This window comes from Gracilinanus agilis, chromosome 6 (genome assembly GCF_016433145.1).
Source record: "Gracilinanus agilis isolate LMUSP501 chromosome 6, AgileGrace, whole genome shotgun sequence".
NCBI classification, from domain to species: Eukaryota; Metazoa; Chordata; class Mammalia; order Didelphimorphia; family Didelphidae; genus Gracilinanus; species Gracilinanus agilis.
Genome location: NC_058135.1, coordinates 245,329,950 through 245,348,282, shown reverse-complemented (window position 1 = coordinate 245,348,282; position 18,333 = coordinate 245,329,950). Strand labels below are relative to the sequence as shown.

General features: G+C 36.7%; 1 protein-coding gene across 1 annotated transcript in view; it reads right to left on the bottom strand.

Annotated features, from left to right (window-relative positions):
• NELL1 (neural EGFL like 1) overlaps positions 1–18,333 on the bottom strand; it is an 883,145-nt gene that overhangs the window by 652,524 nt on the left and 212,288 nt on the right. Inside the window, exon 11 of the mRNA XM_044681836.1 lies at positions 13,669–13,768. Coding sequence (XP_044537771.1) covers positions 13,669–13,768 — 100 coding nt within the window. The remainder of the gene's footprint in view (positions 1–13,668; positions 13,769–18,333) is intronic.

The window sequence follows — 18,333 nt, the reverse complement described above, 5'->3', positions numbered from 1 at the left end:
AAATTCCAATGGGGTCATGATAAAAAATGTTTTCTACCTCATGAGAAAGAATTCATGAACTATTTATGCAAATTTAAGCTGAACTATTTCACTTTTTTATTTTTTTGCTTTTTTGTACAATGTGTTTAATAGGGAAATATGTTTTGCATGATTCTTCAGGCATAATTTATATCATATTATTTGCCTTCTTAGTGGGTAGGGAAGAGGGATAGGTATAGAATTTGGAATCCTTTTTTTAATGTTAAAAATAAATAAATAAAATATTATTTTTAAGACAGGAAAACTGGAGTCTTGAAAGATTATGGCAGAGAGTGCTATGCAGAGAAAGGAAAACTTTGAGCCCAACACTAAACTTATTGAAGGTAGTGGTAAAAATACCCTGGAAATCAGTAGATGAAGAGAAGATGTATGACCTGGCCCTTGGGTCACTTTTAATATAATTGAGAAGACAAGACTGACATACATAATGGTTATAAAACACCATCTACTCAGTATTAGTGTCAGAAAGAGACTAAAATCTTCAGATAACAAGTCAATTTCTTACAAGTCACAGATTTTGCAATTGCTATACTTGAAAAAAATCAAAAGATGTCACTGAACTTTAAGAATCTCAGCTGAGCAGTTAAAAAAAACAACAACTGAGCAGTTATAGAAGTCTGAAAAAAATGTGCTCAAGAATTATAGCTGCCATTTCATATGTGTACAATACAATGTGAATGCTAATTTAATAATATAATGGGAATATGTAGTTCGCATTAATTAGGTGGGTTGGGAGTTTTCGGAATAGCCCTATGATTTTATTGGTATAAAGAATTCTTTGTATGGAAATCCCCTTTATCGATACAGATTTATGCCCGATCTGTAATTTATAGACATAAGAGTCTTGTATGGGTTATTGGGAGGTAAAGTTGCTTGCCCAAAATCATAGTTAACAGGCATCAAAGATGGAACTTGAACTCTGGTCTTCCTTACTCTGAGATACTCTTTCTACTGTGCCACAGCTGCTATGGCAATAATGAGGACTTGAATTAAGCTTTAATATTCCTTTTATATGAGTGGTAAGGGGTAGCAAGGAACAGCCCTCAAAAATAAAACTATTCCTGTGTCTGGAACATATTCCAAGAACAATGTCTCAAAAGCAGACCCAACAGGCTGTGTAGATAAGATTAGTCCAAAGCCTTTGAAGCCTATCTAACCCATGATCCTCTATCCCAAGTTTCTGACCTACATCTCCATGTTTCTCTTCTGAATTCTGTTCTTAACTTCTGATCCCAGTACCCAGTAGCTTTCTACCAAATAAGCATATGCCATGCTGCTTATAATCCTAATTTCAGAGAAAGGCAAGAAAGTGAATCTAATTTCATTTAATCATTAATCCATTTAATAAACTCTTTATTGAGTACCTGTTTTGCAGCACAATCATTTTTTCCTCCTAAAATGGAGAAGTAAAACTGGATTCATCATTGGAGGAGTCAAACTGTTACTGTATTCTACATACTCTAGGTCTACACTGGTCAGCTCAATCAATCAGTTGCTCAACTCAGTCATACAACTTGGTACTTCAGGCAGTAATTTATTAAGAGGAGGAAAGAAGAAATCAAAATTTCTAATTCAACTTACCTGTAAAGTCAGTTCAGTTTTGCTAGGAGCCTTAAGAATCAGGGCGGCATAATTGAGAGTCAACTAGTTCTGAGGTCAAAGGACCTGAGTTCAAATCTAACTTCTGATACTTAACAGCTGTAAGATCTTTCAAGGTCTTGGTATCCAATAAATAAAAGGAGAGCATCGCACTAGATGGTCCTTCCAGTTCTAGATCTGTGATCCCATGACCTACACCCAAATCCTAGTTATGCTACTCACTACCCATGACTTTGGGTAAATACTTTCTCTTGGCATCAGTTTCCCCAATTATAAAATAGGAAAGGGAGATAGTCTAAATGATTTCTAAAATTTCTTTCTAGCTCTCAATCAATGAACCGATACAGACCTCCTATGTTTTCTTCCTACTATGCCCCACAGCCTACAACATGTTCATGGTGATGATCCCAAAGCAGGATCTAGTTATTACTTTGACAAAACCCAAAAAGAGATATGAACCTCCTAGAAATCTGAGCACTCTGTATCAGAGAATCTGTCTATAATGATTACAAAATGCATATAATCATGGTCACAAGAATGTCTTTATATTGTTGTTACCAAAAGGATAGTATTTTAGGTGTCGTATCTGCTTTGTCAGGGGATGTGGCTGAGTTCCATTTCCATGTCACATTGTTCAATAATTAAGTCATCAGTGTCTTTCATAGTAAGACTGGACTCAGTGCAATACATACTTACATCATTAAATTCATCCTCTGCCCATTTTTCCCAGAGTTTTCAAGAAACTGCAAGTCTTTTTTTTTCCTGCAGTATACCTTTGACAGGCTTAGACAAAGCCCCTCAAACACTCCAGGCTTTCTTCTTCATTTCTCTATCACATGTGTGACAATAATTTAGAATCCAAAGGAGATGGATAAATTATGCTTTCAAAGCAAGGAAGGACTAATACTACTTTACAGGCTTAAATACTATATAATGCCTCTCTTTGAGTAATATGTATTAAATCCAGTGAAGCAGAAACTTCCATCCATTAGTCCTTTCAACAACTATTTGCCAAGTGACAATAATCTTTATCGTTATCATCTACTCCATCACGGTATGGTGGTAACTGGGGTCTCAAACCTATAGCAATGAAATTCAAGCTCTGTTGAGTCTTTAATTCAAAGCCACAGATTCAGTTGAAGCTGGAAGGACTTATATGGTCTTTCCAACTGTGAAATTCCATGATCCTATAAGGCTGTAAATGTAGATTGAGGCCAAATCATTGAGACCAATCTAAGAAGTCTGAACTTTAATCAGCAGACAATCTGGAACAGTTATGGAATGGACAGAAACCTCTTTTAGGGAAGTTATAAAGCCTAATTTAGTTTCTTGCAATCCCTTAGTTTCCCTCTGGGAGTCCCAGACATAGAGCTTCTATATCACAGTATAAAAAATGCCCTCTTTTAGTGTGTATAAAGGTGTCCAGGAAATATTTTATGTTTTCTTAACATTCACAAAATGCACTTGTAATGTGTTTTGGATTTTTAAAAAACATTTCCAAATGATTTTTAATAGCTTTCCACTCTGGCCTCTATGAGATCCCCTCTAATATCTTTAAAAGCCCACTTCTGCTATGTGGTTTGCAGTCACATTATAAATCCTCAATGAATTTCAAGATCCCTCTGGAGACTTTGATTTCCTTGTTTACTTACTCTGAAATTCAGGCATTCAAAATCCCTGTTCTAAATCCATGGAACAACTTTTTTTTTGCTTTTATAGTCCCAATGCCTAGCACAATGCCTGGTACATATGAGACCCGTGATAAATAGTTGCAGCTAGAACCTATAATCCAACACCTATTTCTCATTTCAGTTATTCTTCTGACATGAGCTTTCTTTTTGACTCTTCTAGTTTATCCTTTATCCTGTTACGAATAAAATGAACCCCAAAATTTCCAATATCACAATCCTTAGGACTGTAGAATACAAGACATAGAAGTAGTATGGAACCCAGAAAAATTTTAGACCTATTATCTAATTTTACAGATGATAGTAAACTGAAGCCCAGGAGGTTAAATGACTTTCCCAAGGTCATGTAGTTTGTAGTAAATGGCAGGGTCAGGATTTGAACTTGGGTCCTCTAAATCCAAATCAAGCACTTGTTAATCTTTAGCTGATCATCAAGACTATCAAATTTGTCATATACCTCAAATTTTAATGCTTTCTAAATATCATTTTCCCCAGTGTGAAAATAGGATTGGTGAATGCTGGGAAAGTGGAATTTCCTTAGTGAGTATCCACTGAGTCACATAACTTTGGATGAAGATGGATGGATTCTCAGACATGTCTTAAATCGGTCAATATACCAAAGTAAGTTAATACTACAATATACTAGAAAGGTTAGTAATAATAACTGACTTTATTCTAGCCTTCTGCTTAGGTTGCATAGTCCTGAAGTCACCAGAAATTCTTTACCATGTTTGCTCATGGAAACTTCCAATAGTCTGGTGAAGCCTATGGACCTCTCCTCAGAATGATGTTTGCAAATGCATAAAATAAAATATGTAAGTTTGCAAAGGAAACAAGTTATATTAAAATACAATTGTGAAAATATTTAAAAATTCACAGATCTCTGAAAATCTATCGACAGAATTAAGAGTCTATAAATCCCAAATGAAGACACCCCCATTAGAAGGAACATATTAAAAAAAAGTAATTCTACTCTGAAGATAAGTTAACATATCCTTTATTCTCCCAGGTTTGGTGAAGTAGAATAAGACAATTATCTTCTTCACTATTTTTCTAAGGACATAAGAAATGGAAGGTGTATCATTTTCCCAATTTTAAGGAAATATGAGATTGTTTCTGCTCTTTGAATGACAAGGAGCATGGAGTCACCAGAATACATAGGACCTAACTGGATCCAGGTAAATGTTGTCCACTTAGCCTTTCTATATAAACCTGAGTGAGAAAGCAAATGGGGAAAAAAGGTTGGACTATCAAGCAGACTGATGAGTTACTCTAGAATGGGTAGTTTCTTCCCCTTGAAGCCTAGAAGCTTATCATAAAGTCCTGACAAAACAGGATAAACATACGAATATTCCTCTCTATGGTAGTCTGTATCTTGGTTTTAAAGTCATCTAGTGTATCTGGGCTAATGTATCTCTCTTGATAGTTACTGTACTTCATCCCGTTGTTCTGTGTTCTGTTGATGTTTAGCTTCCGTGCACGTCCTGTATTCAAACTAACTCTCAGCTTGTTCCCACTTCTTCTTCCATGACTCATTCAGGACATGATTCTTGCCCTGTTTCTCCAGTTCATTTGGCCCATCCATGATAGTTTCTCTCGGCACTTGGACAAGTTGCAGAGGGGGGAGCCCATTTGCAAATAGTCCAGTTTCCAATGATCGGCCATGCTGTGCACATTGTTTGAATGCTGCTGCACTCATTTGGCTCTTCTACCTTACAAGCCCTCAGATCCCTTCTCTGAAGCTATTTCAATTGCAATCTACCTAGAATAATGAGGATGACTTAAAAAAGAAACTCTGTAATGCAAAGACTGTTTGGGAGGATTTAATTGAGGTGCATAAAATCTTAAATAGTACAGATAATCTCAACTAATTTCAGTCCAGCACAGATGACAAGGCAAGTGAGCATGAATTAAAATTACAGATAAACACATTCAGAACAGATGTCGGAAAGAACTTTTTTTTCCTCACTGAAAGCCATAAACATGCAACAGAGCCCACCAAAGTCATTCGAGACATTCAAGATACAATTAGAGACGATCACGAAGGGAATAAAATACTGGGGAGAGTGTCAAGAATTTTCAAATTGGCCAAATGGTCTCTGTTATCTCCCACAAGCATTTCTGTGAACACTTTGTCAAGGTTGTTGGTTTGTTTTCTGTCACTGAGCATTCTTTGAGGGCCTTTTGGACCCATATTTCCAATAAGGATTTCCTTGCTTCTGCTCCAAGCCAAAAGCTGGAAGTCAGCCCACTCCCCTTCTTTCCATCAGCTCATTCTTCAAGTGTCTTGGCTCCTACTATCCCCATCATGGGAAGATAATGAGGAGGATAAACAAATACCATGCTGTCAGCGGAAACTATCCAGAGAATCAGAAATTGCAAAGCTGATTCAGAATATCACAGGTGGGGTTGCCTATTACTGAGACCTTGGACATTGTCTATCCCCTCAACCCACTTAAAATCCATCACCTCAATTCCATTTTTTCCATGTCTTCCTTTAACTATTTTGTGCCTCTGCCTGGAAGCATTTTAGGCTATCCTGTCAGCTCTGTGGGTTTAACTATCTATCCCAGAGACAGATGGTACACTCCATTTTCTATAAAAGACTAGGGAATTAGTTACTGCATTGGGCACAGTAAAATAGTATTTCAAGCAAAGGTGGCTGCCCATGGCTTAATGCCCACTTGTGTTCCTAGGTGTTCTGCCACAGTTCAGTTGTTTAGAACTTGGAAGTAGGCAAACCACATTCTGGTCTTTGATTCCCATTCAGAACAAGAGAAAATGGTTTGTCTGTGAACAGAGACTACATCTCTCATTCTAGAGGAAATGATTTTCCTTAAGGATATATGTGTTTATTTGTTTTTCATTTTGTCTCTATTATCCCAGAGTTTAGCACAGTGTCTTGAATACAATATAGTTGCTTAATAAATATTCCATTGAATGAATGAACCAATCAGTCCACAGGGGAACAAAATGAGAGCTTGTGGCTGGTTCACTGAGATGGAAAAAAAAGAAACAAATATTCAATTGCTGCTGGAGGGTAGGGCAAATTTACTGAGAGCCTTGGAAGTATTTGCTTCACAAATAAAGGACTGCATGGGTCAACTGTTGCAGAAGCAAATACCATTCAAAACCAGGTAGTGTCCCAAAGATGTATCACAAGCCCATGTGGTAGGAAGAAGGACAGTGGATTCATTTCCATTTTCTTATCTTCCAGTGTGATCCCAGTGATTCTCCCACTGTATCTTGGTGGTACAAAATCAGAGATTTTTAAAGCTATTATTTAAAGACATCTACAGAGGGGCAAAGAGCAAAAATACACTATAGTAGATTCCTCAGAAGACATTCCCAGTCTGTAGCTCTCAGCTCCTATAGGTAGAATAGTATAAAATGAAAAGCTCTAATCTCCCCATGCTAGGGATGAAAAAGGTTTGATTTCAACTTCTGAGGAATAAGACTCTTTTGGCATGGTTTTGTTTTGTTTTTTTCTCAGATACAGCCTTGACTTTCACACTGAGACAGGGAAAGATGATAAATATGCTAATTAAAGGGCCTTTCTGGGCAGATATTGAAGAAACCAGAAGCCTCTCTCTTTTTTGTAATCAATATCATTGGGGTGACAGGAGCCATATATTTGTATTACGCTGCCATTCTCTTCAATGAAATACACGTTTCAACTCATCAGGCAGAGTCTCCCCTTGCTGGAGCCAGGCAGCAGAGGCTCCAAATCCATTTATAGTGCAGCCATACAGTATACAAGAGAAAAATTGCTTTACATAGAAATTGAGTGTTTCTCACCTTTTCATTACTTTATTTTAGAAAGAGTGAGAAGAGAGCAGAATAATTTGGATATGCAGGGGCCACCAGACTCCCTATGACTAGTCAGAATTATAATTGTCAATCTACTCCCTTTGGAGGGGGGGACTTTAATGAGGAGAAGTGAAAGATGGGAGGGGGGCCAAATAAACATTTAAAAAAGAAAAAACTCTCACCATATGTTAATAGACTTTTATGTTGCTCTAAGAAATAAAGTGTGATGAAGAAATACAGAGCAAAGAGAAGAGTTTGAGACAAACATTTTGAGTGGAATCATGCTAACTATTTTTATTTTTATAGGAGTGTAGCTAGAGTTTGAAGGGAACTCAGGGGCTATTTAGAACCATTTCTCTCTTTTAAAAAAAGTTCCTACTTTTCATCTTAGAATCAAAGTGTTGATTCTAAGGCAGAATAGTGGTAAGGCTAGGGAATGAAACTTAAGTAATTTACCCAGGGTCACACCAGTAGGAAGTGTCTGAGACAAGATTTATATCCATGATCTCCCACCTGTGGGACTGGAGCTCAATCTACTGAGCCACCTAGCTGCCCCACATCTCTCTTTTTTTTTTCACAGGAGGACTTTGAAATCCAGAGAGGTTAAATTAATTTCCCAAAGTGCCCTGGGCAGTGAGGACTAGAGATGAAATTTGAACCCAGGTCTTCTGATTCCAAATCTGTGTCCTTTCTACCATATCATGCTCCATCCTGAAATGGGCTTCAGGTTTTCATGACCAAGAAAACACAATACTTACTCTCTTACTCAAAAATATTCCTCTAACTTTTGGATGGCTTGACTTGAATTCCCTAGAGGAATAAATGGAGAGGGGGAGAGTTATCCCAAGCCTGGGATATCTGCTATAAGGCTTAGGAAGAAGAGTTATTCATTACTCAAAACGGTAGCAGACAGAAGAAAAAGGAAATATCACTAGCAGCCAACACTGCCAGTTGGATATTTGGGGAAAAACAGAGACTAGGGCTAGCTTCCTGGAGAATAGAATTTACCAGATTTTAAAGACCTTACCCCCACCCCTTCACCTTAGAGCAGTTGTGCTGAAAAAGAGCTTCCCATCATCTTAGATCATCTTAACCTTTGAAGACCACTCAGCTCCCCCTAAAAATAGCTCATAGTTTCTCACCTGAGATAGAGTAGGTAGGAAGAGGTAGAGAGAAAAACCACTAAGTCCTTCATATGAATTCCAACCCCAATTGAGACGTAACCTTCAATATTAATAATGAATATTTCTCTTCTTTTCCAATTAATGTCACAAAATTCCATGATCCTCACACTGTCTCTGGGGATTTGAAGTTAAGTAAGGTCCACTCTAACATGGTACCATGTACATAGTAACAATTGTAATTAAATAAGACAATTCTCAATGCAGGAACTCTCTTCACCAAGGCAAATCTCAACAGATCTATGACTTGACTTGCTATATAAATTCTAATGAGTTTTCTGAGCCACACAAAAATAAAGTAACTTGCCCATGGTCAAAGAGATAGTTTCAGAGTTGAGAATTGCAACAAGACCTTCCAAACTAAAATCTCAAGATTCTATCACTGTTCTCTCCTGCCTCTTGACTCAGTGTTTTTTTAAATTTAATATTTAATTAAGTTAATTTTTCCATCATTGTATTTATTATTAATAATAATGATTAAATAAAAAATAAATATAAATATAAAGTTTATATATTTCACCTTTTTCAATATTTCTTACAACATAATAATTTGAATATAGAAAATAACTCGCTTCCAAAGCTTACCTCCAAGGCTATAAAAAGAGTCATGAGTTCATTAGTCATGGAATTATAAGTCTAAAGCTCATCTAATCCAATCCTCTAATTTTGTTTTTTTAATCCTTACCTTCCATCTTAGAATTAATATTGTGTATTGGTTCTAAGGCAGAAGATTGTTAAGGGCTAAAAAATGGGGGTTAAAAGTGACTTGCCCAGGATCATAGAGCTAAGAACTGTCTGAGGTCAGATTTGAACCCAGGACCTCTATTTCTAGGTCTGGCTCTCAAGCCACTGAGCCACCTCACTGTCCCTGAATCCTCTAAATATATAAATGAAGTGGTAACACATAAAGTTTAAGTGACTTACCCAATATCACAGTGAGAGTAAGAATAGGTAAATTTGAGCAAATCTTTCTGGCACCAAAGCTAATGTTCTTTCCATTTTGCCATACTGCTTCCTAGTCTTGTCAAATGATAGCCCCTTCCCACCTTCATATATACCTTCATGATTTGTTGTAATCAATTCACATCTTGATGTAGAGTTCTGCATTTCTGTCTATTATCAATGTAGGAATTTGTTCTGCTGGATTGTTTATGTTTATTGTGAAATCTATTGCAATAATTTTTAATGGGAGAGGAAATATTGGGGACAATAGAGAATAAATTTTGGTATAAATAAATATTTTTAAAACTATTTTAAAATGAGAAGAATAATCATCACCAGATGACCAAGAGTCCAGTGATGAATTTTTCCAAGTTTAACTGGGCTGGTCTCTAGATAACAGACAGCTCATTGTTCAATCTGACTCAAAGTCTTTCAGTATACCAGAGTTTCTGTTCCACTGACATAATATTTGGGAAGCCAGTGTCACCTCTCTGCCTTGATGGAGTGTCAGAAGGAGACTTTAATGGAGTTCAAGGTTGTATCCTGGGAGCAAAGTATCCTGAATCTAAAGAATTGGGCTTCCATTAGGAGAGATGTAACTTTCATGATTGCAGTGATGTATTCTGTCCTGTTCACATTCTGGAAGGACTGTGTTAAGAGGAATTTGTGTCTTTGCCAGAGACTGGCAAACATGATGCCGAATAGCCTAGAATATATATATATATAATCATTGTGTGAGATTAAAAATTAATATCCAAATACTCCAGGTATTATATTTAATAAGCATTATTAATAATAAATAAAAAGCTAGAGTAAAAAAGCCAGCTTTCCTAGCCACACACATGGGAAAAAGAGTGTGAGAGGGTAGACTTACCACAAACTTATAAACAACACATGAAGACACGAACATGGGGATGTATGGAAAGGGATCCTGGGAGATGAAGTTGAAAGGTACAAGATTTCTACTCATACAATTGGAGAAATGGTCAGAGGAACTGAGGATGTTTGTCACAGAAAAAAGAAGACTCAGAGAAAATGATGGCTGTCTTCAAATAGATGAGGTCTATCATATGGATGAGAGTTTAGACTTGGCCCCACAGGCTAGAATCAGAGCAATGTTACTAAAGTTACCAAAATGCAGTTTAAAGCAAATTTAGTCTTGATATCAAGGAAAACTTCCTGACAATGAGAGGTATCTTGAATGAATGAAGGAAAATACATTTGTTGCATGCTTACTGTATATAAAGCATTGATGAAGTGTTTTCATGTTCAAACAGAAAAGTAAGATACTATCTGCTCTCCAAGAGATCACATTGTAATGTAGGAAATTAAACAAAAATTTTTTTGGTTCATGTCAATAAGAAATGTTCAATGATGGTTAGGGTGCAGTGGCCAACCAAATGGAAATGTGTCTTTTTTACTGCCATTTCCACTGATAAAATCCTACCGTTTTCTAGTACTCCATAAATAGAAGCTGGACATTTTCAAGCAGAGGACAGATAACCACTTGTATTAGGTATTACATATTGGAAGTTCCTTTCTACTATTGATTGAATTAAAATCAGGAGTTCTTAACTATTTTTTAATCAAAGATCCATTTGGTAATCTGGTGGCACTTAAGGACTCCTCAGAATCAAGTTTTTAAGTACAAAATACATAGGAAACCAATTCTATCAATAGACAACTATCAAAATATTATTTTTAAAAATCAACTTCATGAACCCCAGTTTAAAAGCCCTGGTGGATTTGCTGAATACCCTTCTAACTCTCAAATCTATGATTCAGGAATAAAAGTCTATTTCATTAAAATCAAGTGTCTTCCTTAGCCAAGAAAAACACAGAAATTATTAGTTCAGTCCCTTCTTGAAAGGTGGGAGCAAGGGGGTCAGGGTCAGTGAAAGTTTGAAAAATGTTAATGCTCAAAACAAAGCTCTCACTGAAAAGATGAGACCTGGTCTATTACAATAGGTCAGAGCAATGAAAATCCTCCTGCATCTTAGTGACCCAATCAATGAATTCATTCCAAGAAAACCATAAATTGGAGAACTCTTATAGCCTCACTTGGCACCTCAGCAAAATCAGTGATGGATTTTACATTAAATTATGAGTTCCACCTAACAACTTTATTGGTTATTAATAATAGCCAACTCCTAAAAAAATTCACTGGATCATTTGATGTCTGAAGTTTCCAGTGAATCTGATTGCAATTTGAGGGATGAATTCAAAAGACCCAAGCATTCTCTTTAATACTCTATTTGATCCCACAAAGCTTAAGAGGTCATCTGGAGGCTATGTTTTCCGGAAAGATTTTTAACATCCACTGCCCACTTATGCCAAACTGAGAGAGAATATTCAATTTAATCTGAAGACAATGTATGCCAGAGGGAGCTATGGGCATAAAGGAAAGACAGAGAAAGGGTTAAAAATATGATTATCCTCCCACCTCCATGCCCAAGCTGAGAAGTAGTTTCACAGGGTCTTAATAACCCTGAAAATAAGATGTGAAGGTAAACCACAGATGTGTTTCACGAAAATTAAATATCTTCCTGGCCCAAAAAATTGACATTTCAGTACTTTCTTCCCTGAAGAAAGAAAAAGGTATAAAACTAACAGAATAATAATTGTCAGAGTAGAGAGGGAGTATGGATAGACATTTCCCCTCAGAGTTAGGAAGCCCTGGGTTCAATTCTCACCTCTAATTAAGCACCTTAACCACTTTCTGTCTCAGGGAACTGGTTAGGTTAAGTTAATTTTAAGTTAAGGAAGAAGAGACAATGTGTATTGGTGGAAAGAATATTCTCACTGGGAATTCTCTATATTGATAACATCACAGGTCAAGTCCAAAATGAAACAGTGATTATAATAGTAATATTAATATACTATATTGTATTAAGCTACTCACTCTCTAAAATGTTACCCTTTTCTTTTCATATATAGAGGTGGTTTATGGAAAAGAGTGTTGGACATGAGGTCAGGAGAAAGCCAAATTCAATTCTCTATTTTGATACTTCCCATCTGCAAAATCATGGGGAAATTACATAGCCTCTCTGAATCTCAGTTTCTTCAACCATAAAATGGTAGTGATGAGAAGAGTTAGAGACACAAATAGGGACAAGGATAAGAAGAGGGATGGAGCTAGGGATAAGGATGGGGATGGAGACAGATATAAGGATAGGGTTAAGGAAAGGAAGAAGGATGGGAATCATATGTAGGGTTGTGATAGGGATAAGAATGGAGATGAGGACAGACATAAGGATAAGAATAAATATGGGAATGAGGAGAGAAAAAAAGAATAAGGATAGGGATGGGGATAAGGAGAGGGTTGGTCATGGGTATGTGGAGGAAAATGTGGTTAGGAATTGGAATGGAGAAGAGGATAAAGATGGAGATGCAGATGAGTTATGGGGATGGGAATGATAGGAGGATGAACATGAGGATAGTGATATAGATGGGAATTTTGACATTGATGGACATGTGATGGAGGTGAGGATGGTAATAAGGATATGACATGGATGGGGATAGGATAAGTATGGGCATAGGGTTAGGGCTAAGGATAGGGACTGGGATGGAGATGGGGATGGAAAAGGAGATAGGGTCAGGAAGAGGAAATTTTAAATTGACAATGATCTTCCCCTTAGCGGACATCTAGAGAGGAAGCAGTTAGGGGTTGTGCTGCCCAATGCTGGTAGCTCCCCATGACAGAATGACAATGCTGGCCGCCTCTACCTGGGAGATCTGAGAATGTCCTTGAAGGCTGTGTGTTTCCTATATACCTTCCTAGCAAGTTGTACAGCCTCCTAACGGATTCTCTATAGAGAGAAGTGAATATAGAAAATACTGTGACTAAATGTTTTGTTGCTAGTTGATTTTTTCAAGTCAATCCAGGACACTAGAGTAAAAAAGAAAGCAGGAATATGACCTGTGTCTTCCTGACTCCAAGCCAAGTACTTTATCTGTTAGGTCATTCTGTTTCTAATAATACCTGACTCACTAGAGTGTTGTGAGGAAAGGATTTTTATCTGAAGCTTCTGAATATATCTGAATTCACTGCTTTATAAAGTCAAACAAGAGTTTTAAATACCTACTACACGTAAAGCACATTGATTCTAGTTATTAGCATTACCTTGTTTCGGCCCTATCTGGTCAATAGAAAATATCATTCCCAAACTATATTTATGGAAACTGAAGCAGAGACATTTTAAGTACTTTGTCCATGGCTGAACATCTGACCCATGGCAGTAATGCATTTAGATTCTTTGTCTCCTGACTTTCAACACAGCAATTGTTCCATCCATCCTTCAGAAGAAACTGTATCTCCTTCACCCTGCCCAGTATAGAAAACCATGAAATCCCCCATTCTTCCTAACGACCAACACTCCTTTGCCAATGCCTCCTAAATTTTGGCTCACCTCTGCAGACACTACAGCACTGGTTCTCTGGAAGAATATGATCTTCTGATGAACAGTTCAAAGGAGGACACACTTCTGTCACTTTCACTAAAACTCCACCCTGGAAACAAAATAAAATGAGAAGGCAAAAGAATTTTGGTTTAATGAATCATGGACAAAAGTATCCACCCAAAACTTAATTTTTAACAATGACTGTGATAAGAACCCCTGACAATTCTCCTCTGTCCTCACCCTCTCTCACTCTCCCAATCTAGCATCAGTTTTGCTTCTAAATGAGAATATATACCAAACCAGCATTTTTTATGAGTACCTCCTGGTTCTGCATAGAGTAGGCTCAGTGATATTGAGTCAGCCAATAACTCGATTCCATTTAGCAAACATTTAAGCGCCTACTATGTGCAAGGCAGGTAATAACAGGTAGAAAGATAGGTTTGAAACTAGACACTTGTGGGTACTTGGAGTGCTTCTCTCCCATCCTGATTCTGTGATGCTGGACAAGTCTCAACCTATCAGTTTCCTCACCTATAAAATAGGCATTATGAGTAGCACTTGTCTCAGAGGGTTGTTGAAAGGATCAAATGAAATAAGATATGTAAAGTAACTTTGCCAATCTAAAAAGCTCCATATGTTATTATTATTTAAATCCTCTATAATTTTATAGACTTAATATAATTTTTATCCTCGTATACTCTATATTAATTACAAATGAATATACTTACATTAATATACTTTAAATATTCTATGCTAACTATTGTTATTGGTTCTCTTGACATTTTATGGATAACAACGAAGCATATAAGCTGCCTGGCTGATCAGCAAGCTATTGCTCTTACCAAGTGACCAGCCTACAATTTTTTTTCCATGTATACATCTCCCTGATGACATTGTTCCTGCCCGATTCCTAATTTATAACAGGCTAAAGCCTGCTTATGCTCTTTGCAAGCCTGTCCACTGCTCATGAAACAAATGTAAATACATAACAATATTTCAAAGTCAAGTATGATTTACTTTCAAACTAGACATTCTTTTGGATATTGTATGCTACTATCTTCTCTCCATCATGTATAATTCATAAAAGCTGTATAAGCTTATCCATGAGGGACAAGGCATGGACCTGCAATTTCATTAATGGAAGGACCTCCCAGGAGAGGAAAGTCACTCTACCAATATAGACCAGCACCTTCTCTAAAATTAAGAGTTTTAGTGAACTGCTTGAGACAATAAAAAATTAAGTGATTTTTCCACATGAGCCCATATGGGCCAATATGAATCAGTCTGTACTTAAACCTAGATTTTATTAGCTCTGAAGCTATATCCAATACATCATGGCTCCTCTAAGCTAAAAGAAAATGTAATAATTCTGGATTAGCAAAATACCAGCCTCCCACTCCCACCTCCCTAAAAAACATTAGTTAAAAGTAAAAAATTAGTTAAAAGATAATAAGAAAAAGAAAGAGGTGGCACAGAGTCAAATGTACAAGCAGTATTTTTAGAATCAGGATAACTAGGTTAGAATCACAGCTCTGCTAATTATTACCAATGTATGAGCCACTGGGCAAGGAACTTCTGTCTCTGTGCCTCAATTTCCTCATCTGTAAGATTAGTGGTTAGAAAAGTGTTTGCTTAGGTCCCTCCTAATTCTAAAATCTATGATCCTACAGGAAGAGGAAAAAGTCAGCAGTGTGAAATAAATTACCTCAGAAGTCAAGGAAAATAAATGGTAAATTATATGATACCAAGTGAGAGTAAAATCTCAATGAAAATCCCAGACAAACAACCAATCATGCCAAACCCAACTCCAGCTGACCAGCTCTTTGCACCAGTTCAGAACAATAGCAATAACAAAGAATCAGAGGGGACTGGCATGGGGGCAGGTTGGTGGGGGTTGGTGGGGGCAGCAAGGTTGCAAAATAGAAATTCCATAGTAAGGTTAAGGAAAGGAGAATGTTTGTCTGAACTAGTTGAGACATGTGTTCCTCTTTGCTTCTTGCTAAGTTTTGACCTCAAGGTTAAAATATACAATGCACCAGTAGAGGTGAGACTTTTTACAAGTTTGCTGGGATGCAGCATTTATTTGCCAGGATGTACAGCCACTGACAAAATAGTGCTAGACACGGCATTCTTATTTCATTCTTATTTCAGTCTTCTCATGCCCTACGGTCTACTGTAGCCAACATTATATGCTTCACTCCCACTGTCAAAGAGCAAACTTTTATTAAATCATTCCAATACAAAACACGTCCTCTCTCTCCTTTAATTTGTCCTTTGCTTGTGACCTCAGTTTAATAACAACTGACATATGCATATATGTGTGTATATGGATTGATATATGTATGTATAAACAAATATACATACATACAGCTAGATGCAAAGTCCACAAAGTGCTTTATAAATATTTTCTCTATGTGAACCCCACAAACACATTAGAAACACAATGGGACAATGGAGAGAGGATTAGGGTTGGATTCAGGAAGAACTGGCTGGGTTAGAGTCATGCTATTTTTGCATACTAGTTGTGTGATCACAGGAAATTCTCTTAACTATATTCAATGCCCCCTGCAGTTCTCTAAAAATCAAATAGATAAGCTAAAGATCTCTATTAATGTAGATAATTTCCATAAAAGGAAATCCCTTCATCAGCGATATGACAATTCTATTCTCTGCCAGATAGGTAGGTAGGTAGGTAGGTAGATAGATAGACAGACAGACACACAGGTAGACAAAATACACAGACAGATAGATAGACAGATAATAGATAGACAGATAATAGACAGACAGATAGATAGACAGACAGACAGATAGATAGATAGATAGATAGATAGACAGACAGACAGAATCCTGTTAGATTTAAAATTAATATCTTCCAAGTTCTTATTTTCTATAAAGTTTATTAATAATCACTTGAAATAGAAAAGGTAGATAAGCATAGATTTAAAGTCTCTTTCTTACTCTAAGTCTGACTATGTGTAGCTCATCCTATAGGATTCTCCGTCCAACTCACCTGCCTGCTCAGAGAAATAAAGAGAGAAAAAGACACCCCCCCCCATGTGGGCTTCACCCATACCCTTTTATTTATGTTCATGGAAGCAGGGCTGGCATGTAAACAATGGGATGAACTGGGTTCAACAATCCAAGAGGATGAGGGGATCTACAAAATTCTTATTTTGCAAACTCCTGAACAGGATTGACTTTTATTCATGGTTTTATATATATATATATGTTAGTGTCAAAGGTGGAATATGGGTCCAGATTTTATGTTCCTTTCTACTCCTGCATCTTAATTTTCATCCTTAGTGAGGCTGTTTATACAAGTTTGCAGAATGGTTCTAACAATATTTTTCTCAGCTACTAGCCACCCAACAGTTGTTACTGTTATTGTTGTTGTTGCTGTTATTGTTATTTGAAATCATCTCTGGGATCACCTCAGTGATGGCCCATGACACAATGAGTAAATATAAACAAATGGTTATTGAAGAACCTAAATCAGTGGCCCCTTTAAAGTGGGTGTTCTTAATCTTTTTATAGCATCACAGAGGTCTAGTAAAAGCTATTGACTCATTCACAAAATGATGTATTTAAATGCATAAAAAGCATTGGATTACAAAGTAAACCAATTATATTCAAATGCAATTCTCTCTCTCTCTCTCTCTCTCTATATATATATATATATATATATAGATAGATAGATAGATAGATAAATAGATAGATAGATAGATATAGATATAGATATAGATATAGATATAGATATAGATATAGATATAGATATAGATATAGATATAGATATAGATATAGTACCTTTTTATCCTCACAACTCTTTTACAGATGAGGAAAATGAGGGAGAGAAGTCAAATAACTTCCCTAGAGTCTCAGTAAGTTCTTGAGGATCTGAACCTGTTTTCCTAATGCTAAAGGTTCTAGTCCTGCATACTACCCATCTAAAACCTATTACCTTCCTCAGATAGCTCCATTAGAGCTTATTCCGAGAAAGAAGGAGATGGTCTCCTAGTGCATGGCAAACACCTCTGTGGAAGGAATGAGTTGTTTATGTTACTTGCTTAGTGACTCTAAGCTTCCACAAAAACTCTCTGGTTCTACTCTCTGGTTCGAGGTCAGAAATGCCATCCTTATTCAACCTGGATCATCCCAATTAAGTAAAAAATTCAGACACATTCTACAAACATTGAATGATATTATAAACATGGATGATGTCAATACAGTCATGTATCCTACCAGTTACTACATATCTACAACTGCAACAGTCTTTCAGTGAGTACAGAAAATGGACTCCAGAATTACTCTCTCTAGCCCCCAGAGATTCCCAACCCAAGTTAAGTTCTGCTGAGATTTTTTATAAAGTGAACATGGATAACCCCAAAAAGGTTTAGGTTTTGCTGCATTGCTATTGGTTTTTTGTCAAAAGAAGCTTGATTTGACTGTCTGCTGATGAAAAGAGCCTGGCAGCTTTAATCAACCTTTAACACATTTAATGAATGAGATCATAATTAACAAATAATGCTTTAAATAGTGAAAATTACATTTGTGGTAATGTGCAAAGCCTGTGACAGGAATTAATCAGTGCCACTCCACAAAGGGGGTTCACATAAATTATAAACTTCATCACCTCTTTTAACTTGTTTTTCTGAAACATTTCAATCATGAAAGGAG